General features: G+C 51.0%; 1 protein-coding gene across 1 annotated transcript in view; it reads left to right on the top strand.

Annotated features, from left to right (window-relative positions):
* TRIP11 (thyroid hormone receptor interactor 11) overlaps window positions 1–25,993 on the top strand; it is a 485,462-nt gene that overhangs the window by 438,284 nt on the left and 21,185 nt on the right. The window contains exons 18-19 of the mRNA XM_086937682.1: window positions 20,638–20,752; window positions 20,852–20,977. Coding sequence (XP_086793808.1) covers window positions 20,638–20,752; window positions 20,852–20,977 — 241 coding nt within the window. The remainder of the gene's footprint in view (window positions 1–20,637; window positions 20,753–20,851; window positions 20,978–25,993) is intronic.

Raw genomic sequence — 25,993 nt, 5'->3', positions numbered from 1 at the left:
ATGATAGAGAAAAGAGCAAGCCAGGGAAGCTTAAGCTTTGGATAGTGTTGTATCCTCCATTGCAGCGCTGCAGGGGTTGACCTTGGGCCAGGCTGTGCTTTTCCTGTCACAGACATGTTGCAACTGGACCCAGGTTCTCCAGGGCCTGTAATAGCCAGTCTGGCGACACCAGGCTACTAGTAATGGCCCTAGTTGGCAACTCCCAGTATTTAACTCTCTAGGGGATACTACCAGTCAAAATGAAGGCATCAGGCTGCATCTAGTGAACAGAATAAGCATCTTGCCTGTTAAATATGTAACATTATGTGCCACACAATTTTGCATAGGATGCTGCTGCTTGAAGACTGTATTTTGGAGTGCATTGACGATTTAGTTATTTTTTGTATTTCTAAAGCACAGCACGTATCCCCTGGGGGTTGTCACATCGCTAAGTATTCACCCAGTGCTTATTTTGTAATAATAAAGGCCGGGGCCCTCATCAGGGTGCCACTTCCGCTTGGACCACCCCTTGCACGTGCCAGCACTGCCAATAACAGTATCAACACAAGTAATAACCATCATACCCTACAAGTGTGACAATTCAGACTATTCCCTGCCCCCAAAGCTATAAGAATGGCTTGGGTGGCAGGTTATAGTCATTTTAATGTACATTAAATTAATAAACATCTGTTGACATAGACAAACAGTGCCACCATGTGGCAGACTGTCATTAGTGCCAGTGCTGACAATTAAGTTCCAGTGCAGCGCACCAAACCACCGGCTTAAATGAAGCACTGTAGTTACGAAACTTATGCAATGAGAACACTTCACTTATAGATAAATCCTTTGCAGGGTAAAAGCCTGGCTTTTAATTTGTTCCTAATTCTGCTGGGATTATACTTAAGACTAATGTCCAGGGGAAGCTCATTCTGCTGGACAGCAGCGAAATTAGTAAAAGTGACTACCCATTCTAGTTCTCTTTAGACGTTTAGTTCTTGCAAGGGCTGAGTTCTACGATCTCAGGTCACGAGTAGGAATGCAGAATTCTACCATGTTTTGTAGAATTGCAGGTCCTGAGTTATCAAGGGCTTTGTGATCTTAGCTCTAAGGATTGAAATTAACTCTCTCTTTGACGTATGGGTAGCCGGTGTAAGGCTGCCAAACAGGCCGAAGCGTAGCTCAATCTGTCCATGTTACAGATTAGGCTGGCAGCAGCACTTTTGAATACCTTTAATCCAGTGAACAGGTAGTCCACCATGCCTACAAAAAGGGCGTTACTTACTGTAGTTCAGTCTTCTTGCTATAAGAGCCTGGACTATTGTCTTGCGCCAGGATGTCAGGATCCAAATGAACAGTCTTTTCAAAAGCTTGAGGATACTAAAGCATTCACCACAGCTAACTCTAACATGATCCTGTATCTCTCCCAATGATGCCGGCCACCAAGAGGCATCCCATATCAGCTGTGCCCCACCGAATAGCAGGACCTCAGTTTTTTCTGTGTTCAGGTTTATGGAACCGTTCTATTTATTGAGGTCTGCTGCTTATTAACACAGCTTTCTGCCCACAACCAACGGCCGGCAGCGGCATCAAGTGTAAAAGATAGTACACAGCTTTTAACCTTCAACTCGGAGGCCGGCAGAGATAAGCTGACCAAATGAACTTTAAAGAGAAGAATCAAGGGAAAAGATAAAGGGAGAGCAACAAAAAGATAGGAAAGATCCCAGACAACCATCATCACCCACCGGCCCCTAGTGCTCCGTACCATTTCACCTAACTTCTCGTGCAATCGCTGAAAGATGTTCATAAAGAGTCAGAGTTTGCCTCCAGCGCTATGATGAGGCCTAAGTGTCCTCCCTATCTTCTTGGGGGAGCAAGCGCAGTATCTGCAAGTATTTCGTACAGGTCCCCTAAACTCTAATGAGAGGATCCAAATAAGAGAGGCCCACAATTCTGGATAAACAGCCATCCAATCGCCTGTGACATAAGTTCCATCGCCTGGGTAACCCATAATTTGTGCAGCCACAGGATATGATCTGGAATTTTCTCTGTCCCCCAGCGCGGAGGATTACTTGGCGCACAGCGCTTAATGCTAGAGCCATTTGCCTGCCCCGTATTCAAGTTCAAGTTCAAGGTAGAAATTTATATAGCGCGCTACATACCCATAGGGTCTCAAGGAGCTTGAGGAAGGGTGAAAATTACTTGTCGAATATCCAAGTTTTAAGTTGCTTTCTGAATGCTAGGTGGTTCTGAGTAAGCCGAAGGTGAGTGGGGAGAGAGTTCCAGGTTTTGGCTGCCAGGTAGGAGAAGGATCTACCTCCCATGGTGGCTTTGTTGATGCGGGGAACAGTGGCCAGGGCTTGGTTGGAGGAACGTAGTTGACGGGAGGGGGTGTAGAAAGACAGTCGTGTGTTGAGGCATTCGGGTCCAAGATCGTAAAGTGCTTTGTGTGCGTGGGTTAATAGGCGGAAGGTAATTCTCTTATTCACGGGGAGCCAGTGGAGGTTTTTCAGGTGACCAGTGATGTGTTCTTTACGCGGGATATCAAGTATGAGCCTGGCTGAGGCGTTCTGGATGCGTTGGAGTTTTTTCTGGAGTTTTGCAGTGGAACCGGCGTATAGGGTGTTTCCGTAGTCCAGGCGACTCGTGACAAGTGCGTGAGTGACCGTTTTTCTAGTTTCGGTGGGGATCCAGCGAAAAGTTTTTTTAAGCATGCAAAGAATGTTGAAGCAGGATGATGAGACAGCGTTGACTTGTCTGGTCATTGAGAGTGAGGAGTCCAGGATGACGCCCAAGTTCCGTGCGTGGTCCGTCGGGATGGGTGCTTTTCCAAGGGCCTCTGGCCACCAAGAGTCGTCCCAGGCGGAGGGGGAGGTACCTAAGATTAGGACTTCTGTTTTGTCTGAGTTCAGTTTCAGACGGCTGTGTTTCATCCACTCGGCTACTTCTTTCATTCCTTCGTGTAAGTTGTTTTTGGCGGTGTTGGGGTTCTTGGTGAGTGAGAGGATCAGTTGGGTGTCGTCAGCGTAGGAGATGATGTTGAGATTGTGTTGGCGAACGATGGCTGCGAGGGGGCTCATGTATACGTTGAAGAGGGTGGGGCTGAGTGATGATCCTTGCGGCACGCCGCAGATGACTTCAGAGGCCTCTGATTTGAAAGGAGGGAGCCTGACTCTCTGAGTTCTTCCGGTGAGGAAGGAGGTGATCCAATCCAGTGCTTTTCCTTGGATTCCGATGTTGCTGAGGCGCTGTAATAGGGTGCTATGGCAGACTGTGTCGAATGCTGCGGAGAGGTCAAGGAGGATGAGGGCGACTGTTTCTCCATTGTCCAGTAGGGTTCGGATGTCGTCTGTTGCTGCGATGAGTGCGGTCTCAGTGCTGTGTTTGGCTCGGAATCCGAACTGTGAGGGGTCGAGGGATTTGTTGCTTTCGAGAAAGGCGGCAAGCTGGTTGTTGACAGCTTTCTCGATGACTTTGGCCGGGAAAGGAAGGAGCGAGATGGGGCGGTAGTTTTTGAGTTCGGTGGGGTCAGCTGTGGGTTTTTTCAGAAGGGCGCTGAGTTCTGCGTGTTTCCAGCTTTCCGGGAAGGTGGCGGAGTTGAGGGAGCAGTTGATGACGTCTCGGAGGTGTGGTGCTATGATGGAGTCTGCTTTGTTGAAGATGTGGTGAGGGCATGGGTCAGTTGGGGATCCTGAGTGGATGGAGTTCATCAGGCGGATGGTGTCCTCAGTGGAGATTGGGTTCCAGTTGTTAAGGATGTTCAAGGGGGGAGGAGGTCCTGCAGAAGATTGGGTGGGTAGGTCTTCGAGTCGGTTTTCGAAGCTGTTGTGGATGTCTGCAATTTTGTTGTGGAAGAAGGAGGCTAGGGAGACGCAGAGGGCTTGAGAGGGGGTGATGTCGTTGGAGTTTGCTGATGGGTTGGTAAATTCTTTGACGATGTTGAATAACTCCTTGCTATTGTGGGCGTTGTTATCTAGTCGGTCTTTGAAGGCGGCTTTCTTGGCGGACCGGATTAGTTGGTGGTGTATGCGGGTGGCGTTTTTGAAGGCGTCTCTGGTGTTGGAGTTTGGGTCTTTTTTCCATGCTTTCTCGAGGGAGCGGCAGAGTTTCTTGGATTTCTTAAGATCATCGTTGAACCAGGAGGCCTTCTTGCTGCTTAGTTTGTTTTGATGTTTTTTCAACGGTGCTAGGATGTCGGCGCTTTTGGATAGCCATTGGGTGAGGTTAATGGCTGCTTGGTCGGGGTTAGAGGAGTGGACAGGAGGGGTTTGGAGGAGCGATGAAGAGATCTGGTCGATGGTGATTTTGTTCCAATTTCTACGCAGGGTGGGTTGAGGGTGGTGGTGGATTGTGGGCTTATTGAAGAAAAAGTGAACGCAGCTGTGGTCCGTCCAGTGAAGAGCTGTGGTGTGGCTGAAAGAGACGTATTTGCTGGAGGTGAAGATAGGGTCGAGTGTGTGACCTGCAATCTCGGCTTGCCAGAGTATCTGCTCCAACGGTTACAGGTTGTCCAGAATTCGGCAGCACGGGCCATCTTTGGACTATCTCGCCGTGCCAGAGCCTCGGGTCTTCTGGAGGCTCTGCACTGGCTCCCTGTCCGGAAGCGGATAATTTTTAAAACTCTTACTCTGGCGCACAAAGCCTTGCACGCCTCCGGAGCAAAATATCTGCAGAAGAGGCTGGCCTTTTATTTGCCTGCCAGGTCGCTCAGGTCTGAAGCCCTGTTTCTTGCGGCGGTTCCTCGTGTGAAGAGAGCCCGCATCGGAGGCCGCTCTTTTAAACTGCTAGCGCCTCAGTTATGGAATAAACTGCCTGTGTCCCTGCGCAGCATTCCTAATTTGTTGGCCTTTCGGAAAGGGCTTAAAACCTGGCTCTTTTCCTCTTAAATTCGGTCCCTATTAGGTTTCTTTTTTATCTCTGTTTCTTATTTTCCCTGTTGTGTTATGAGATTAGTGTGCAATCCAAAGCGTCGGGACACTCTTCCGAGTAGCCGTACGCTATACAAAACCCCTGCATAACATAACATAACATAACAAGTGACAAGTTGTTTAAGTCCAAGGTTTGCGAGGTTGTCCAGAAGGGTGGTGGTGCTGTTGTCATTGCTCTTTTCCAGGTGAAAATTGAGGTCTCCCAATAAGATGTAGTCCTCGGAGGGGAGGGCGTGTGTGGTGATGAAGTCAGCGATATCGTCATTGAATTGCGCCCGGGGGCCCGGGGGCCGGTAGAGAAGGGTGCCTCTGAGTGTGGTTTTGGGGTCGGTGTGGATCTGGAAGTGAAGGTGCTCGGCGCTGGTAAGGTTGTCATCTGAGCTGGTTGTGATGTGAATGGAATTCTTGTGGACGATGGCGATGCCACCTCCTGTATGCTTGACGCGGTCCTTGCGGATAATCTTGTATCCTTCAGGGATGGCAATGGTGATGTCTGGGGCTGATGAGGCGTTCATCCATGTTTCTGTTAGGAAGGCGACGTCTGGTGAGGTGGTGTCTAGAAGATTCCAAAGGTCGATGGCATGTCTGTGGATTGAGCGGGTGTTGAGCAGGATGCATTTTAGGTGGTTGGTGTTGGGTCTCTGTGGCACGGTGGTGGATGAGGAGTTGGTATTGGAGCCGTCGAACTTGCAGGAGTAGCATGAGAAGGGACCATGGGTGTGTCCAGGAGCGGCTTGGACGCAGTTAAGGGAGCGGCCGGAGTTAAGGGCTAAGAGGGTGGCGGCATCGTAAGTGATGCGAGTGGGCGGGATATTAAGGGAACCAGGGGGTCTGGCACTGGGCGCGGTCCAGGCGCGGACGGGCGTAGACGGGCTTACCTTTGGCGCACCTTCGGCGCGACTGGGGCGCGATCGCTGCGCGTGAACGCTGCGCGCAAATGCCACGGTCATATATGGATAGTGGAAAGGGGGAGGGGCGAGGGCGGCTCAGCTGGGAGGCGGGGCGGGCTCAAGGGAACGCACACGGAGCACAACAACAACAAAACAAAATGGAGGGGAGAGCAGAGCAGGGCGCCGGGGGATAACGCGTAATTAATCTGCAGTCAATTTCAGAGCAAGCCAGCTAAGCAGCAACCAAGCAAGTTAAATGCAAGTAAATTCCAGGCGCTAATATTACAAAGTTTTTCACAATGCAGCGTAATGATACCACGTCTCGGCAGAGAGACAGGGGAGCGACCACTCAGGGCAGGAGCGATGAGGGGATCACCGCAAGGGCCGCAAGGGCAAAGTCAGGGGGGTTGGGCAACCCTAAGATCGTGTATGCAGGGAATAGGGGTGTAGTTGTGTCAAATGCTAGGTCAATATCGTTCAAGACCTCTTCCCAAAACATGGTTAATTTAGGACTGTTTCCAGTCAAGTGCAACAGTGCACAACTTTATTTTCTTTTTTGTTCCATGTACACGCAACTAAACTGTTGAGCGTGCAGCCCGGGCTGCGTGATCCGCCCTGGTTCACGCTTCAAGTATTATACAATCGGAAACTTTGTTTGGACTCTGCCCTAACTACGAGTTGCACCCAGAAGAGATCGAAAATTTTACAAAGCTAAAAATTGGACAGGAATACACACGTGAGATATACATCTCAGCAATTGTAGGAACTTTGTCGTAAATTGAAGGTTTATTTCAGATTATGGACGTGTACATGTCGTACTTTTATAAATTGTATCTGTGTTGGAAGACATTGCAGTATATGATATACATCAGATTTTAACCCGGATTTATGAAATGCAATGTGCAGTGTATTATTTAACATCAAAGGGGAGGGCGGGGTAATATTTTCATTGCTTGGAGGAACTGGGTAGTTGGAAACGGTCACTCTGATTGCGATTTGAAGGTTTAGGATCAGTTGTTGTAGAAGAGTGGGTTTGAAAACACTGGATTGTGGGGAATGTAGTCATTTTGACAGCAGTCCTAGGGGTGGTTGATGACTATTGGTTTAATGAGAGAGGAGGGGTCACGTCATTTGAGACAGCTTAAAAAGGAAATGGAAATGAGGAAGGCAAGTGCCGTAATTAAGAAAGGTGCAGTTTGAAGCACAGATGCATAGTAACATGAAGGTATGTGACCTAGAGGAGGTGAACCGTAGTTTTGGGTTAAAGAAAAGGAATATGGGATGTTACTGATAAGGGTTTTAACAACTATGTGGAAAGGTTAAGGGGCAGGAGTGTGAAGGGCTTCAAGGCAATGTTTTTGTGTAACATACAGCTATGGTTTTAGAGGGAAAACGCTGCTTGAGGGTTAGTTGCAATACACAGCATGGATCTTATATGTGTAACATTGTTTTAAAAAATGACGCACTATGTATGTTTCAATGGTCTGAAAATACAATTTATAGACTTATGTTTTCTTATTTATAGTGAAACCCCTGAAGAAGGGCTAATTAAAGCTTGAAATGCATTGGGTATAACATGAGTCACTTCTGATGATGTTTCATGTTTTCCGGCGTGCCCAGAAAAAGGCTTGGATAAGCATATCTGCGGCATGAGAAGCAGTTGAATACATTATGTCTTACGTGTGATTTACCATCGGAAATAAATGAAACCTTCGAAAGTTTATGAAGAACATGGATTAATTTTTGAAAATCTGGAGAATAAGTGTTAAATCAAAGATACGCTGTGCGCCCGTGCAAGGAACGCAAATACGCTCTGATTGTATAATTTAGGACTGTGCCATAGGAGGTGAAGGAGAAAGCCTGTTAGCCCACAGCCACGCCAGCATTTTTCCAACTGCTCCTTTTTCCATCTATGTGTACGTGTAGGGGTGAGATACCAGTAGGAAGCGACTTTAAAGGCTGGACATGTTTTGCGCAGTGTGATGAACCCTATAGAAAATGTAATTCAAAACTTTGACCGAGATGGAGCGCCAGAGTTCATCTGCCCAGCGCAGTTGGCCCTTGGGTTTCGGAGCAGAGCCACTGTCAGTGAGTAGAGCATGGAGTTCAGAAATGAGGTGCTTATCTCCATCCAAACATACCAGCCATTTCTCAAAGTTGGCGAGGAAGCGGGAGGACCCAGGTTCAAGGCTCAGGGAGGTCACCCGGTGTCTCAGCTGGGCATAATGGAACATATCGGACAGAGACCGAGTAACCCTTTTGTAGTTTAACAAAAGGGATAGCCCCCAGGAGGTAGAAAAGTGAGCCCACGCACTTGTGCCCTACTCATGCCAGCGGCTGAAAATGTCTGAACTGATCCGCGGAGGGAAGTCGGGTAGCTAATAATCTGCATCATTCGGGAGGGAAACGTCTTCAGCCCGTGTTTATGGGCAACAGAGTCTCAACTTTTTTAATATTGTGGCAGTCACCGGGGAAGAGTACAGCTCAAGGCTTTTTTGTTTGCGAGGCAACCATACCTTGCGCCATATATTTACACCGGCAAGCGTATGGTCCATAAAAGACCAGTGTTTTTGGGAGAGTGGGTGATTCCACTCTACGTTATAGTGAAGTTGCAAAACCTAAAAGTATAGTGGGATCAAGGGGTCCCCCATGCCTTCTCCTGCTTGTGTACAAGATATTTATTGCTGACGAGACGCAACCTCCAGCCATTCCAAATAAACCTTTTGATATCGATTTTCAGATTGCATAAGACAGGAGGCGACTGGGTCAGTGGTATGGTCTGGAAGATATAAAGTATGTGCAGGAGCACTGTTATTTTAACTGCGCCGATGCGTCCCGTCCAAGACCATCCCAGACTGCTCCTCGAGGAAAACGTCATATTGGTCTGGTCAAGAAGGGCGCCATAGTTAACTGCCAGCGTCTTTGCCAATGTGGGAGCTACACAAGCTACGGTATGGTCTCCTTCGCCCACGCTAATAGAAACCATGCCCGCATTGTCTTCTCGTGCAGAGAGGCGACTGAGAGGTTCGGAATCTGGAATTTTTGGATGTTAACTTTGAACCCAGATAGCTTACTAAACACCCACAACTCCTCGAGCAGGGATGGCAGCGAGGTCATCGGATCCGTCAAGGATAAAATAATGACATCCGCGAACAGTATAATGATGTGTCTAGCAGCCCCAAATCGAATCCCAGAGACTCGCAGGTTGTCTCTAACCCTCTGCGTCATAGGCTTCATATATAGCGCAAAGAGGAGCGGAGAATGGGGGCAACATGGAGAATGAAGTCCCATTAAACCGGACGGAAGCCCTGGGGGTGCTGTAGAAACAAAGTATCAGTCTGATAAATGTATCTCCAAAAACCAATTCAGCAGAGGGTTGCATGCAGGTCTGGCTAGTGAACACAATCAAATGCCTTCTCTGCATCGATGGAAGAGAGCCTCCTTTGTGATCGTTGAATGAGGTTAATGAGATTCAGGAGACGTTTTGTATTATCTCCGCTTTGCCTCATGGGTTTGAAGCCGGATAGGTCGGGATCAACCAAACCCGGCATGATAGCATTCAATCGAGCAGCTAGAATACCTGCGAAGAGTTTGGCTTCTATGTGGGGAAGAGAAAGGGGCCTATATGACCCACAGTCCCCAGGGTTTTTTTGACAGCTTAAGAATCACTGACATGGACGTCTCTAGCATCGAGTCAGTCAGGGAAACCGAGTCAAAAAAGGAGTTAAAAAAATATAAAAGGAGTTTAAAAAAGAGGGGCTATCTCTTGACAAAAGGTTTTATAAAATTTGGCGGAATAGCCATCCGACCCTGGTGTCTTTGAAGGTTTAAGGTGCGCTATAGCTGCTATCACCTCCCCTATACGTATGGGCTGGTCAAGTGGAGATGCAAGCTCCAGAGGTAAACGTGTCAAGGGAACTCCTTGGAGATAAGCCTCCGAGTCTCCCTTGGACTGTCCGAGTCGGAGTATAAAACACTATAAAAATATTCAAAGGCCACAGCTATTTTGTTGTCCGCGTGGACCTCCTCACCCCGAGCCATTCAGACAGAGCTCACAGAGCCGTAGAGAGTTTTGCTGTGGAGCCTTTGAGCTATCATGCGTCTGCAAGGGTCACTGCTTAAGTAGAATTTCTGTTTGAGTCGCAAAAGGGTATGCTCCGCCCGGTCAAGGTTAAGGTGCTTCAGCAGGAGCCTCTTTTTCTCTAGCTTGCGCCAGACTCTGGGGATGCCCGTACATTTATAGATCGATTCCAACTCAGAGACCTCCTGTTCTAGTCGCGGCACTTCTCCCAGCACATCCGGTTCTCGGCTGCTGCAATGGCGATAAATTGTCCCCTCACGATGAGCTTTAATGCCTCCCAGATCAATGAAAGGGGGTCCCTTCTGTCATTGTTGTGGATGTAATCCACTAGTGCGTGAAGGAGCGTTGGCTGGAGCGATCTAAATTTGGGTCCATCACCACATTGAAGTCTCCCCAATCAGGATGGCTGTATTCGGGGAAGTGAGGGCTGCTGCTAGCGCGTTGAGGATAAAGGGTTCTTGCCTCTCGTTCGCTCTTCTTTGCGTGCCAGAGGACCAATACTGGTGAGGAAACCAGTGTGAGTGTATGCAGGGGTGTCTTTGGAAAGCAGGTGGGTCTCCTGTAGAAGCATATATCCACGCCTGATTGTTCCTTTAGGGACTACACTTCTACACGCTTCACTGGGCTGTTTAAACACTAGACATTAAGGCTGACAATACGCAGCTCACGGGTCATGGTACGGGCACCTGTAGTGCGGAGGAACGCCCCCTATAGACAGGACAGTGAGCGCATGCAGTGAGAAGCTACTAGAATGCTGTAGCAGAAGCCAATCAGATGTGGTCGGGGCAAAGGAGTGAAAAGAAAAGAAAACAACAAAAATCCTAGGGAAGTGCAAACTAATAACACTGATTATAACATGAAGTGGCAATAGTTTGTCAGCTCGTAACAACAGTTGTGAAGCGTGTTCCAGTTGTGAACCCAATAATCGACAGGTTAACCTCCCGATGGAGTACAGGCCTCAGTTGAGTATATGCATCACGAAAGGCAGTTGTGCGACGGTCCAGTCTCTCCGATTCTTGCTGTTTTTTCTCCCTCCAATCTAGCCACTATGAGCGATCCCAGATGGTCCTGTCTTCATGAAGCTTCTGAGAGGGTGGTCTCCCCAGAGAGAGTTTGAAGTATGGATCGTTGTTTTTTAGCCATGGTCTCTGAATCCAGTTTTGCTCTGATGGGGCCTCCCTTGGCGCGTCGCCACCCAGATCTCTTCTGCTTCCTGCTGTCTGGGGAGTGGACCTTTCGCAGCATCTCTGAGGGCTCATCAATATTGAGTATGGAACAGGCATCTTTGAGGTGTAGCGTTCCGTCGTGGCGAAAGATAATCCTAAAGGGATGTCCCCATTAGTCCGCTATGCCTGCTTTGTGCAAATGTTCAGTGACAGGGCGAAATTCTCTGCACTTTTGTAGGGTGAGCCATGTGAGGTCTTGAAACAGAACAGGTGACATGTGAGGTCTTGAAACAGAACAGGCGAGTGACCCCTGAATTGTACTGACTGCCAGTCCCTGACTTTATGTAGAATGTCTTCTGTTGTCCAAAAGTCGTCGACGCAGATCCAAATGGCTGCGTGCAGGTTCTTTTCCGACCTGGGCGGCCCCACCATGTGCGCACGATTGAGTTGCAGCGTCGCTTCATCCGAGAGGTCCAGAATGTGCCGTAAGAGGTCCGCAAAGTATTATTTGAGAGTTGTGCCCTTGGCATGAGCCGGCACTCCCCAGATACAAACGTTGTTCCGATGTTAACAAGGTTTTCATTGTGCCCCTGAAGTTCCACGTGTTCCTTGAGATGCAAGACCTCCTGTTGTGTCCATTCTATTTCTTCCTCTCGGTTGGATTCCAGATCTTCCATTGCGGCTACCCTGTCCCCAACCTCTTCAAGTTGCGGTGAACCTCCCGGAGGTCCGCAGACAGCTCCGCCTTCATGGTCTGTAGATCTCCTCTGAGAAATGCAAAGAGGAACTCTAAGAAAGACTTGGCAAATGGACCTTATCCATTGTTAGGGTTCTCCACCCGTTGCTCCCCAGTGATCACAGTCAGTTTATCTTGCGGGGCTCCTCGCCCTGTTTCACGAACATGTCCTTGAAGGATCAATCCTTTTTTGCCCTGTTCAGACATGGTGCGGGTCAGTGTAGACAGGCGGTCTGGAGAGGCAGAGTGGTAAGGGATCAAGGCGGTCACCCCCAAGACGCTAGTATCCCACACCTCGGGGGGGCCCCCAGCAAAGTCCAAGTAGGAGCACAGGAGTTTAATGCCCCTCCTCCGGGCCAGCAATGAAAGCCACAAAGCCACAGGGACACAGGCAACTGTTTCAGGGAGCTGCGAACAAACGTATGGCGAGGCCCAAAGTCTAAGGTCTCCATGCCGGTCCTTCAGTGGTACTCCCCTCCAGTGCCCCCCTTAGCAGCCACTCATCCACGATCCTCAGTATCGCCGGTCCGTCTCGCCATGCCTTGAGAGCTAGCTTACTTCTGATTCTCCGCCTCTGACTGTAGAGCAAGGGAGGAGCCACCCAGGCGCAGGTCCCTGGACCCCCGGGCACCCTGCAATCTCTAGAGCGCTATTGTAGGAGACCAATGCCGGGGGGGGGGGGAAGATTGCGATCTCGACTTCTCCTGTGGACCAGTACCAGAAGGCCCCCCCCAGTGGGCCCCAAGCTTATCCAATTTCAAATCAAGTGTTGCACCGGAGTCTCAGGCCCAATGCCATATGCACAGATCGGTGAGCTACGAGGCTTGATGGGCGCAGATTTGCCCATCTCGCCAAGAATCAGCCTCCCACAGGGCCACAGCACAGTGGGGGGCTCCAGGGGTTCTGGTCACCACACTTCCTCTCCAGTTAAGGGACCCTTCTCTCTCCCTGGGGCACTCACACCTCCTCCTGCTTCATTCCGTGCAGTCTCTGTGGCTTGTCTCCACCGGCTGGGGGCAAGGCCTAGTGTGACGTAGCAAGGGAGAGCCAAAGCTTCACTTGGCCCAAGTCTAGCTAGGCCCAATGGTGGGGAAGGGATGAACTTACAGGGCTCACGCTGTCTTAAGTACATCCTGCCCCCTCCACTTCGGACCTACGTGCCCCTCGGGACTCCCCCCCTCCCCCCCCCCTCTCTATGGGCCTGTCAACAGTGTTCAATGCGTTGAAAGGGAGGAAAGCTCCCAACCACCCCCTCCCCCATTCATGCGCCCGGGATCCTCACCTTGTGGTCCGAAAGCACCAGCTCAAAGACAGGGCCAGCGGCCAAGTGCCCTCAATCGGTGCCTCCTGCTGTGCTCTGAGACCTGCGTGGAGAGATCCTTTACAAAGACTGGGGGAGCACCGTCACACCTGGGGCTCCCCACTTCTGCAGTCCATTGCGGCCTAGTTACAGCGCCACCACCCCGCTGTCCTCGGGCCAGCCAAGCCAAGCTCTTTTCTGCTAGCTTGTTCCTTGATCTCCGACCTCCTCCCAGTCCGGCGTTCGCAAATGCCTTTTATTCACGGCAGCGCCCAAGGGTATCCAGGGGGCGGCCGAGCTCAACTTCAGATCTTACCCACACTCCGCTCACTGCTATGCCATCGAAGCTCAATGGGGACCCGCAACAGAAGGCTGGAGGGATGCTAAGCAAAGTGTTGTTGCAGAGAGACGGAGAGAGACTAAGAATTCAGTCTCAACATTCCGTCATCTTGGACGCGCCCTGCGTTTAGTTTTAAGCAATGATTTGTCATCCATGTTGCTACTTCGATGAGGCACTCGAGAAGTTTTCCTTGAATCTTCTCAGGATTCTCACCCAGTGAGATAATCAACTGGGTGTCATCTGTATAGCATGTGACCTTAAAGCCCCATTTCGAAAAGATCTTTGCAAGAGGCTAAACAAATATATCTGAAAGAGACACGTTAGTGATAGATTCCTTACCTTAGAATATCCCCAGGCGTCAGACTGGATCCGGAAAGTTTTGCGTAGCAGTACCCTTGCGCGTCGGTAGGCGTCATCTGCGGCTCCGCGTCCGTCGTCGGCGTCGTGGGCGCCGTCGGAGTACTTAGACGCCGCCTCCGCGTGCTGACGTCAGTTCTTCTTTTTTCCGCGCCAGCCAGCGCAGATCTGGAAAGAGCAGTTCCCTAGTCACTTTTTGACTAAACTTTTGTGATCTTTTTTGATCCACTTCGAAGTCTTTACGACTCCGACGGTGCCGTGAGGGATGCCCGGATTCAAGCATTGCGACGAGTGTGACCGTACCATGTCGGTCACGGATCCCCACCGCCTGTGCCTGATGTGTTTGGGCGTCGACCATGACGACGAGGCCTGCTCCGACTGTCGGGCCCTTTCGAGGAAGGCCAGGCGGGAGCGGTCCCGCAGGCGACTCGAAATCCGCCAGTCGGCCCCGCGCCGTGTGAGGTCCCGGTCCCGGTCCCACGGGAGGTCGAGGGACAGGTCGCGGGGACGGAGCCGTCACAGCTCCGGGAGTCGGCGCCACTCCTCCGGGTCCAAGTCGTCAGGTAAGAAGCACAAGAAGTCGAAGAGACATCATCGCTCTGCCGACTCCCCCCGACGCTCGCGCGATGCGGCCGGGGGTTCGGGTGACACCGCCCACGCGGCTCCTCGGGAGTCGCGGGCGCCGCGTCCGGCCCCATACCCCCCGGTCCATGGGCTGAACGCGACGCCAAAGGAGATCGAGCGTTTCCTCATGGCCATGAGGTCCCTTTCTCCTCCGACGGGTTCCGCGGCGCCTTCGGGCCCAGTGAACCCGTCTGGGGGCCCTAGCGGGTCGGGGACTACGACCCCGACGCCGTCGGGTGCTTCGGCCTCGACGCCGCCGGCGCCTTCAGGCCCGGCGCCGCAGGGCCCCACGATCCCGACACCGCCGGTGCCCTCGGGCCCGGCGCCGCAGGGTACAGCGGCCCGGCGTCGTCGGTGCCTTCGGGCCCGGCGCCGCAGGGTGCCGCTGGACCCTCCTCGGGCGATGGACCGTCCCCGGTGGACCTTACGACCCCCCCGGGGTCGGTCCGTGTGGTGTCCCCTCCGGCGTCGTCCTCGGGCGGCGCCGGCCCCGGCCCCGATGCCTCCTCTCAAACGGTTCCGACGTCGGGACGACCCCTATCGGCGCCGCTCTCGACGCCGTTCGGAGATTTTCATTTCTATGAACCGTCCTCATTCACTTATGACCCTGAATCTCAGGAGATGGGGGAAGAGGAGAATTGGGAGGGGTCTGAGGACCCTCTGACAAGGGAATGTCAGTCTAACATGGACTGGACAGGAGACCTTGGGGAGGCCAGTGGCCTGGACACCTTTCCAGACACTGGATTCGTCTCTCCTCCTACCGTGGCTTCGGAGGAGGGCGCTACATATAGTGTGGTGTTGATGAGGGCTGCTAAGGCCTTGGGCCTTGAGCTCCCCGTCGCGGCCGTGAGGACTAACCTCCTCACTGAGGTCCTTAAGCCGCAGTCATGCTCCATGGAGCCTCTGCTGCCGTTTAATGAGGCCTTGACGGACGTTCTTTTGGGCACTTGGTCCTGGCCCGCTACAGGTTCGCCTGTAGATAGGAACGTGGCCAGACGCCACCGCCCGGCCCCGGGCGACCCATGTTTCCTGTCCACCCACCCCACCCCCGAGAGTCTGGTTATCCAGGCCTCTAACTCCCAGACCGCCTTCCCGACGGCTCCCCTCGATCGGGAATCCAAGAGGTACGAGGCCTATGGCAAAAAGGTGTTCTCGTCCCTTAGCTTAGGATTGCGGTCTTCCAACACCGCATGCCTCTTGGGCCGTTCCGCCACCGTTTCCCACAGAGAGTGGGTGTAAGTGCTGCCAGAGTGTCCGTTGGAGGTACGGGCCAAACTCGGCCAAGCCCTGCTGGAGGGCCGGGACGCAGCGAAGTATTCAATCAGGTGCGGACTGGATACTACTGACTCGCTGGGCAGAGCGATGGCGACGACGGTGGCGATACGACGCCACGCCTGGCTAAGATCCGCCAACTTCTCGGCAGACGTCCAAAATACACTCATGGACATGCCGTTCGATGGCCGTCGCCTCTTTGGCGACCAGGCAGACCCCGCGCTTGAGCGCTTTAAGGACTCCAGGGCTACGGCCAAGTCCTTGGGCCTCTCGGCCCCGCGCCAGCAAATGGGTGCCTTTCGCTCCTTTCGTGGCCAAGGAAGGGGCGCCCCCACACGTGCCACCAGCCACTCGCCGCAAACTGTCGTCCAGCGCGGCGGCCGTGGAAACCGCCGTGGAGGTGGTCGGGGAAACAAGCGGAGCCAGTCCACACTGCCCCCCTGGCATCCGCCTCTAAACCCTCCTAGTCCGTGCTTTTCGGCCCATGTGACGCCAGTGGGAGGCAGGGTTCGCCATCACCACTCTCACTGGCGCACAGTCACTTCGGACAGGTGGGTGCTGCAGATCGTCCGAAGGGGCTACTCCCTCCCCTTCGAGACGACCCCTCAAGCCATGCCACCGCAACACCACCGCACATCGGGGGATCACTTGCGGCTCCTGCAGGAGGAAGTGTCGGCCCTCTTGGCGAAGGGGGCCATCGAGCGCGTTCCTGGGCCAGAAGTAGGACGTGGTTGCTACTCCCACTATTTCCTGGTACCCAAGAAGGGCAAAGGGGGCCTAGGCCCTATCTTGGATCTGAGGAACGTCAACGGCTTCCTCCGGAAGGAGAAGTTCAAAATGCTGACACTAGCTCAGGTCTTGGCTGCCCTAGACCCAGGAGACTGGATGGTAGCGTTGGACTTGCAGGACGCATACTTCCACATCCCCGTCCTGCCGGCCCACCGGCGTTACCTGCGGTTCACGGTAGGCCTCGAGCACTTTCAGTTTACCGTGCTCCCCTTCGGCCTTACCAGCGCCCCACGAAGGTGATGGCGGTGGTCGCAGCTCACCTGCGCAGGTTAGGGGTTTCAGTCTTCCCCTACCTAGACGACTGGTTGTTGAAGGCGGGCTCGCCCCAGGCAGTCGTCAACCACCTCCAGACTACGGCGGATCTCCTGCACCAGCTGGGATTTTCCGTCAATGTGCCGAAGTCACACCTGTGCCCCTCTCAGAAGCTCCTTTTCATCGGAGCGGTTCTCGACTCGGCGCAGTTTCGGGTTTACCCGCCCGAACAGCGGGTTCGGGATATACAGGCCCTGATTCCGATCTTTGGGCCGTTATCCCGGCTTTCGGTCAGGTTGACGCTGCGGCTTCTGGGGCTGATGGCCTCCTGCATCCTTCTGGTGCATCACGCACGGTGGCGGATGCGGGCTCTGCAGTGGGACCTGAAGTTTCAGTGGGCCCAGCACCGGGGCAACCTGTCCGACCATGTCCTGATCTCGGAAGGCACTGCGAGACAGCTGCAGTGGTGGCTCACGGACCGCGATTGGGTCAACGGCAGATTCCTCTCCCTTCCCCAACCGGAGCACGTGGTTGTGACGGACGCGTCCCTCCAGGGCTGGGGAGGCCACTTGGGAGAGGCGGAGATCAGAGGACTCTGGTCTCCGGCGGAGTCCCGGCTCCATATCAATCTGTTGGAGCTACGGGCGATTCGTCTGGCACTGAAAGCATTCCTCCCGTCTGTCCGAGGGAGTGCAGTGCAAGTGTTCACGGACAACACCACCGCCATGTGGTACTGCAACAAACAGGGCGGGGTGGGGTCGTGGACCCTATGCCAGGAGGCTCTGCGCCTCTGGCAATGGCTGGAACATCAGGGCGTGACTCTGGTGGTTCAACACCTGGCAGGTTCTCTGAATGCCAGGGCGGACTAACTCAGCCGTCGGTGCTCGATGGATCACGAATGGCGTCTGAAATCGGACGTGGCGCAAGGCCTCTTTCTGCGATGGGGAGAGCCTTGGTTAGATCTATTCGCCACTGAAGAGAACGCGCAATGTCATCAGTTCTGAGTGTTGGAATTTCCAAGGCGGCACTCGCTCGGAGACGCTTTTCGTCGCGAGTGGAGCTGCGGTCTGTTGTACGCCTTTCCGCCTATACCTCTTCTGCCCAGAGTGCTGAAGAAGATCAAGCGCGACCGGGCACAAGTCATCCTTGTGGCTCCGGACTGGGCACGAAGGTACTGGTATCCCGAGCTACTATGTATGTCCGTCGATCCTCCGGTTCGTCTGCCTCTTCAGGAGGACCTTCTGTCGCAGCAGCAGGGGACGGTCCTCCACCCGAACCTGTCCAGTCTCCACCTCCATGCATGGAGATTGAGCGGCGACAGTTGAGGCCATTTGACTTGCCTCCTGAAGTTTGCAACATCATTCTGGCAGCCAGGCGTCCCTCCACAAAGACGGTATACGCCTGCAGGTGGAACAGATTTGTGGCATGGTGCACAGCAAAGGCTGTGGATCCCCTCAATGCCCCTCTCTCTGAGGTTCTTCTCTTCCTTCTTTCTCTTGCCCAGCAGGGCTCTGCTCTGGTCACTATCAAGGGCTATCTTTCGGCTCTTTCAGCCTTTCTGAGGCTGCCTGACCAACCTTCTTTGTTCAAGTCCCCTATCGTAAATCGATTCCTGAAGGGCATCACTCATACTTTTCCTCCTGTTCCCTTCGTGATGCCTCAGTGGGACTTGAACCTGGTTCTCACATTTCTGATGTGCGCTCCCTTTGAGCCACTTCAAAACTGTCCTCTTCGCCTTCTTTCTTTGAAGACTGCCTTCCTGGTAGCCATCACCTCTGCCAGGAGAGTGAGTGAGCTCCAGGCTCTTTCTTGTAAGCCTCCTTTCCTTTCAGTCCATCCGGACAAGGTTGCTTTGAGGACTAGGCCCTCCTTCTTGCCTAAGGTGGTCACGGCCTTCCACATTGGGCAGTCCATCACATTGCCCACCTTCTTTCCGCCTCCGCACCCCTCGAGAGAGGAGGAGAGGCTCCACTGTCTGGACCCAAAACGTGCGCTCTCGTTCTATCTGGATCGCACACGCCAGTTCCGGGTGGATGATCAACTCTTTGTTGGGTACGCGGGCGCTTAGAAAGGGAAAGCAGTGCACAAGAGGACCATTTCTCGATGGATTATCATGTGCATCCAGGCGTGTTACTCCTTGGCTAAGAAGGAACCCCCTGTTGGGCTGAGGGCTCATTCCACTCGAGCCACGGCCACTACGACTGCCTTGGCCGCGGTGTGCCCTTGCAGGACATTTGCCAGGCAGCTACGTGGGCCTCGTTGCACACGTTTGCAAGGCACTACTGCCTGGACAGTCAAGTCCGGAGGGATGGCTACTTCGGCCGTTCCGTTCTCCAGGACTTTCTGGTGTAAATATTGGTTCGCAGACCCACCACCACGGGGATGGTATTGCTGGGGTATCTATTCTAAGGTAAGGAATCTATCACTAACGTGTCTCTTTCAGATGCACAAGTTGCTACTTGTGTAACGATATATCTGTAAGAGACATTAGTTAGTGATAGATTCCTTACCGACCCACCCATCCTCCCCGTTCTGCGAACCGATATCTAGGGTTAAGGTCATCCCCTTTCAGGGCCCTAGTTTCTTGGCACCAGTGTCGGTTTTTGTCATGGCTCTGCGCTTCTGGCGCGGAAAAGCTGTGGCTAAGAACTGACGTCAGCACGCGGAGGCGGCGTCTAAGTACTCCGACGACGTCAACACGGCGCCGACGACGGACGCGGAGCCGCAGACGACGCCTACCGACGCGCAAGGGTACTGCTACGCAAAACTTTCCGGATCCAGTCTGACGCCTGGGGATATTCTAAGGTAAGGAATCTATCACTAACTAATGTCTCTCGTTACACAAGTAGTAACTTGTGCATTAAATAGAGTAGGGCTCAACGAGGAGCCCTGGGGAACTCCACAGTTAGAGATACGAGGGCTGGATCTACAGGTCCCTGTTGTACTCTGTCACTTAAGAGTGTGTAAATTTAGCCCCAACTCCTGGAGTCTTTTGATCAGCAAACTGCGGGAAACCGTATTGAAGGCTACAAACAGTTCAAGTAGGATCAGGGCCGCAGCCTTGCCTTGGTCAACTATCGACCTGATATCGTACCAATATTGCTAAAAATGTAGACTCCGTGCTGTTGTTTGCCGAAAGCCCGCCTGAGAAGGATCCAAGTGCCTATTATTTTCTACAAAATCAGTCAACTGGGTTTTCACCATAAAAGGAAGGAGGCATACGGGCTGATAATTAGATAGAAAATACATATCTATACCAGTTTTCTTTGCAAAGCATAGTTGTACTGCTTCCCTCCAAATCCTTGGGAAGGCTGCCTCGTCGGGAGATTTATTAAAAATGTTAGTAAAAAAGGGGTTTAATATATAAGCTAAATCAAAATATATGAAGTGAGGGTAGGATTAAAGAGGCCACATCTAAGTTTATTCTAACATCAGGGAGCATAAGCGAAAAAGTAAATTGAAAATGATCTGTCCACGTAATAGGGACAATGTCTAATATTTTTGTAGACGCAATATTGGAAAACAATAGATCTAATGTATGTCTTGCTGTGTGGGTTGGTCCTGTAAATCCATTGTTTGAACTGTAACATACCCATGTCATTCTCTAAACGTCTGCATAATTCATTCTCAGAGTTGTCAAAATGCACTTTGCCCTTTCATCCTAGTGTATTCTGTTAAGAACAACTGTATTGTAGCATAGCTTTATATTGAAATACAGTTACTGAACCGGTGGCATTTAACAATTTCCCTTTAGTTGCCTCGTTACTATATGAGTCTCTCTATTAATAATGCTTCTTCACTTTAATTTTGTGGCTCTTGATTATATGAATCAAGAAAATACGAAAAGATGAGATCATTGAATTCTGACCTTATGTTAAAAATCATGCTGAAATCAGATGCATTTATTTCTTCTGTGTTTGGTTTAGGGTTCTGATGAGAAATCTTTTTATTGGGCATTTTCATACACCAAAAAATAAACGGCACGAGGTTCTGCGATTGATGGGCAGCATTTTGGGTGTTGAAAAGAATGATATTGATCAGGTAATGACAAAGGAAATCTGCCAGTGTTCTTAGTGTATTTTGGAATTAACAATTGCTTAATAAAACGTCTCTATTTTTTAAAAAAAACATATGTTTCAGCTTTTGACAGAGGACCAACGTGGTGTCACCAGATGGGTTACAGGATGGCTTGTTGGTGGAGGATCAGGTTCGAAGAGTGTTCCCAGTACACCACAGAGGCCAACAAACCCCTCGTTTTTCAACAGTGTAAGCAAATGCAATGGTATTTTCCTTGACAAGTTATAATCACCAGAACTATACTGAGGGATTGTTAAGTATTAATTATTTTATTGATGCTACTAGATTGTTAGGTGATCATTTTGAATGTTGCTACGCAGCTGTATTGATTTTTTTTTAAAATCTCATTTATATAGCGATTACTACCCTTGACAAGGTCAATAACGCTAGCAGTAAGATTGTTGGGGGGGAGGTGGGAGGGGGGGTGCTGCACCACTCCCAAAATGACCGTGCTGGAGTTCAGAAGGCGAATGAGTACTAACAATGGCGTTAAACTTTGTTTTTATCTTGTGTAATTGTCTTTGATCCAAAGTGGGAGAATTTTGTAAAATTAACTATGTGACAATCTTACTGGGGCACAGGGAGTGTCAAAGAAACGCGCTAGGATGTCAGTTATTTTTCTGTCACAACATAATTTAAATGCCTGTAAACGAACTGTACAAATATTTCAAAATGCATCAGCAGTTAGGTATGAAACAAATTAAAGACTTTCTCTGTAATTCTAAAGTGTGATGGAAACTAAGATTTTAATAGGATCAAAACAATCAAGATACTTTATTCAGTGATACACAAATGATAAACATTTGCTGAAACCAGATATCCACACATTATCATTTGTGTGTGCATAATTTTATCAGTTAAACTGGATGTCTCTGCAAATTGACTTGCCATTTCAATGGAAAAGACGCAGCCTGTAAATGACAGTGCGCTGCCACACTATACTTTGGTAGTGTATTTGCGACAGTGTGCTCCAAAATGCACCACCAGCTACATACCACATTCTTACCAGTCCCCTGCCTAATAGGTATGGCTCATTTGCTACACTTGATCTTTGTGTGACACATGTATATTTCACAACCCCAATAACTTTAGTGATGTAACATTGATGGCAGTACCCCCACTCTGAAATTTGTTCCAGTACCAGTGGACAAGTCGTTGGAGCTCTTTATGGTCAGTAGCACGCTACTCTGTAACCAAAGTTAGTAGTTAAACCAGTGGTTATTAATTATTTTAATTATTTTTGTAAATTTGTTGGTTTTCAGGTTAACCTGCCCTGAGGAGGCAGAAGTATTTCATGCTTTTTATTTCTAGTGAGTGACTCAGTTAATGTCCGTTATGTATAATTATTATAGTTAGTTAAAGCAAGTTGGAAAAAAAGGATAAGTAAATACGGTGGAGTAGGATTAGATCTAATTATATTGCAAGGAGAGATTTCACTGAAGGGAACATTGTGATTTATGGGAATGGGTTGAGTAGATAGGTTAGAAAAAGGTTAGATTTTGCAGTAATGATTATCAGGGCAGTTTGAGTTGTAAAGGGGGGTATAGTTAGCTTATTGAAGGACAATAGCGAGTAACGTGGCAAGCATATGATAGGGTAGGAGGGAGAATAATCCCTAGCTATAAATCAGGTTTTCATCCAGTTTGTTTTCGAATATTGAGATCGAATGCAATCTGGGGGAAGTATAAAGAGAAGAAAAGAAAGGTTCAATGTAATTGCTTCTGGAAAGTTATTATAAGTAGTAGCATCTTCGGTTGTTCCTTTTGGCCGTTGATGGTGTTGATACAGTCTGTCAGTTGTTTTAGTCTATGATTGCTCGAATGAGTGTGATTGTGGAGGAGTGAAAAGCAGGAGCTGAAGAAAGATCATAACCATTTTATGCCAAGCACCTATAAAGGAATTTGTCAGTATATCAAATTGTTGCATTTCCCCTCCACAGATGCCAACTCGACACCAAACCTGTTTTTAGAACCATTGTTCTGTAGTAGGGAATCTCTGTTATAGTCATAATCTAGTGAATAGTTCCGCCCATGTGCGTGGACCCCGGCAATCAAAAATAATCTCTTAAATTGTCAAATCATGCACAAACTGCAAAGACACTTAAGAGAGAATTTAAAGACAAATTATGCAGCCTACCGTATTTTCCGGCGTATAAGACGACCCGGCGTATAAGACGACCCCCTACTTTTCTTGATAAAATGTAGGTTTAGTGCTGTACTCGCCGTATAAGACTACCCCCACTTCCAACGCAGTCCTGCAAAGCCATTTGGAGAATTGTGCATAAGATTTGCACCCAAAGCATTCTTTCTGATATTTGGTTTACGGTACTTGATATCCTTTCTTTGGCATTTCATCCAAAATCAATTCAAAATGTAATGTGAATGCTGTCATATTGGATCATAGAATGTCCTCACCAGATGTGCCCCCCACTTCCCTGTGTTGTACATTGCCATTATCCACATTAGTATTGTTAGATTACCGGTACCGTAACTGTAATTTATTTCCCTCTTTCAGATCCGCTTTCAGTGGGTTTGCTTTTGATACTTCCACAGTGCCCCCATCGCCTTCGTAACGTTAGTTCTTGTGTTTGAGTGCCCTCCATTTATTGCAGTATTATACCGTACCTCTACTTGCACACATGTCACTTTTTCCTCCTGCAATGCACCATTTCCTATTGAGAAGCGGTCTGACACCTTTGGGTGAAGTCCGCGCTATGTAAAAACGCATGAAAACATACTCTCAAATTTCACACCTGGCGTATAAGACGACCCCCGACTTTCCAGAACATTTTAAGGGGTTAAAAAGTCGTCTTGTACGCCGGAAAATACGGTATATCCACAGGCTACACTGTCCAGTACTTCAACTAGAAATTCAACCAAATAACACCACACATAATACAGCCTGCCCAGTTTCTACCATAGAGAAACTTGCCTCCACCAGTAAAAGACTCTGGAATGATAGAGAGGAAGGCATGGACAGACAAGCCCCATAGGCTGCCATTATGTGGCTTAAATAGGATACTGTGCCTTTAAGAGAACTTTCCAGAACTTCTCCCAGTATCCCAGAATGCATAGCAGGTCCCTCTACTTTCAGTTCTTTTTTCCGGCTCCTGCTAACAGGACCCTGGCATTGAGCTCTCCCTTGTTTCAAGGGTTTATTGGATATTTTGGCACTTTTGTGTTTTAAAAGTGTTTCAGTTTACTTTCTTGGTGTTCTCCTTCTCTTTTTTGTGTTGGTTCAGGCGTTTTAGGGCTCTAAAATGCCTGGTCTTTTTGATAAGTGTCCAGCATGTGGGAGGAAGAAGGCCAAGAGTGATCCACACGACGTCTGCATTGTCTGTCTCCCTGAGGATCATGTCCCTGAGGACTGTGTCATCTGCCAGCAGTTTACTGCTCGGACTCTGAGGGACAGGATGAAGATTAGGCTTTCAGGCCTGGAGGAGAGACGTCTGCAGGCTGCAGGTGGGTCTGGGCAGGCTGGGAAGGTCCCTTTGCTGAGGCCTCTGGGGGGCTCCCCAGAGGCAGGAAGTCCAGCAAGCGATCCCGGTCTCTGTCGACGTCGATTGCATCGACGACGACGTCGAGAGGGATGACGGCGGTGTGTTCCCCTTCTCCCCGGGGCTCCGGGTCGAGACGGCGTGACGGCTCGACATCGAAGGGCCTGGAGAGGTCTCCGTCGAAGCCACCGTCGACGTCATCGTCGACGTCGGAGTCTTCCTATCGACGTCGGAGACAAAGTGACAAGCATCGGCGCCGATCGCCGTCGAAGCACCGGTCGGCGTCGAGGGGCTCCTCGACGTCGAGGGCATCGAGAAGAAGGAATCGACGCTCGTCGTCGAGGACGGAACGTTCGACATCGCGGAGGCGGCGTACGACGTCACGGAGGAAGAGGTCGACGTCGAGGGGACGGCGTTCGACGTCGAGGAAGAGGAGGTCGACGTCGCGGAGGCGGAGTTCGACGCCGGAGTCGCAGAGTCGACGTTCGACGCCGGAAAAGCGACACTCCGCGTCGAGGAGAAAGAGGTCGGCGTCTAGGAGTCGTTCTGCCTCTCCAAATCGGCGCAAGAGGGATTCTGGTCCCAGGAGTCAGACTGCTTCTAGTGGAGGACGCAAGAGGAAGGATCACCTGCTGATGGGGCTGGATCTCAGCTCCCTTCGCCTAAGGGGTCACCGGGCTCGGTGTACTCAGAGGTGTACACGCCATCTCGGCCCAGGTCGCCACCTCCACCTGTACCTAAAGAGGATCCTCCCCCCAACCCTCCACTTCCATCAGGCGACCCACCGCCACCAGTTCCTCCGCATGGGAACGCCCCTCGGCCGGTGGTTCCTCCGCCGAGGTCCACTTCGCTGCCTTCTTTGCCTGTACCTCCTAAGGGGACCCCAAAACCTAAACCCCGAGAGGAGCCAAGGAAGACCCCACCACGGAAACCGGTGGAGCGGCCACGGGCTGGCAGGTCTCGCTCTCGCTCTGGGAGGAGGGCGAGATCGCGACCCAGATCGTCCACGAGGTCGAGACGCCGCCATAGGAGGCGCGAATCTCGCTCTCGCACAAGGTCCTCTGGTACCAGGGACTATTCTCCGACCTTGTCGGGGTCACCAGACACGAGGGTGTCCCCGATTGATGACCTGGTGGCGTTCCATGACGTCCTCTTAAGGGGCGCTGCGAAGTTGGGCATATCCCTGACGGTGCCTACTCCTAAAACGTCAGTCATCTTTGAGACATTGCATCAAAAACACCTGTCTCGTCCACTCCTGCCTCTGGTGCCGGGCCTGGAGGAACCGGCTATGGCCCTTTTTCTCACCCCTGCGGTGACGAAGGCGGCTCCATCGAGGTTGCTGAAGAAGTACCGGGCTCCTGATTCGGACCCGGCCTTTTTGAGGGCGGAACCCCCTCCGGACTCTGTCATTGTGACGGCGGCCCGCAAACAACATGCCACCACCCCGTCATCCACGGTTCCCCCGGATAAGGAGTCCAGATGGATGGATTCGGCAGGGAGGAAAGTGTGTGGAACATTGGCTACCTCCATGAAGGCTGCGAGTGCCACGGCGCTGTTGGGACGCTACAACCGCGCCCTCTGGGACTCCCTCCAGCAGTTTGCGGAACTCTTACCTCGCGAGAAGCGCGAGGACTTCCAGGAAGTGCTGAATGAAGGGATGCTGGTGGCTAACCAGATTATCAGCGCTGCAGCGGACTCTTCCCTGTTGG

This window comes from Lissotriton vulgaris, chromosome 9 (genome assembly GCF_964263255.1).
Source record: "Lissotriton vulgaris chromosome 9, aLisVul1.2, whole genome shotgun sequence".
In the NCBI taxonomy this organism is placed as follows: domain Eukaryota; kingdom Metazoa; phylum Chordata; class Amphibia; order Caudata; family Salamandridae; genus Lissotriton; species Lissotriton vulgaris.
Note: the sequence above shows the minus strand (reverse complement) of the source record. Positions and strands in the feature narration are given on the sequence as shown.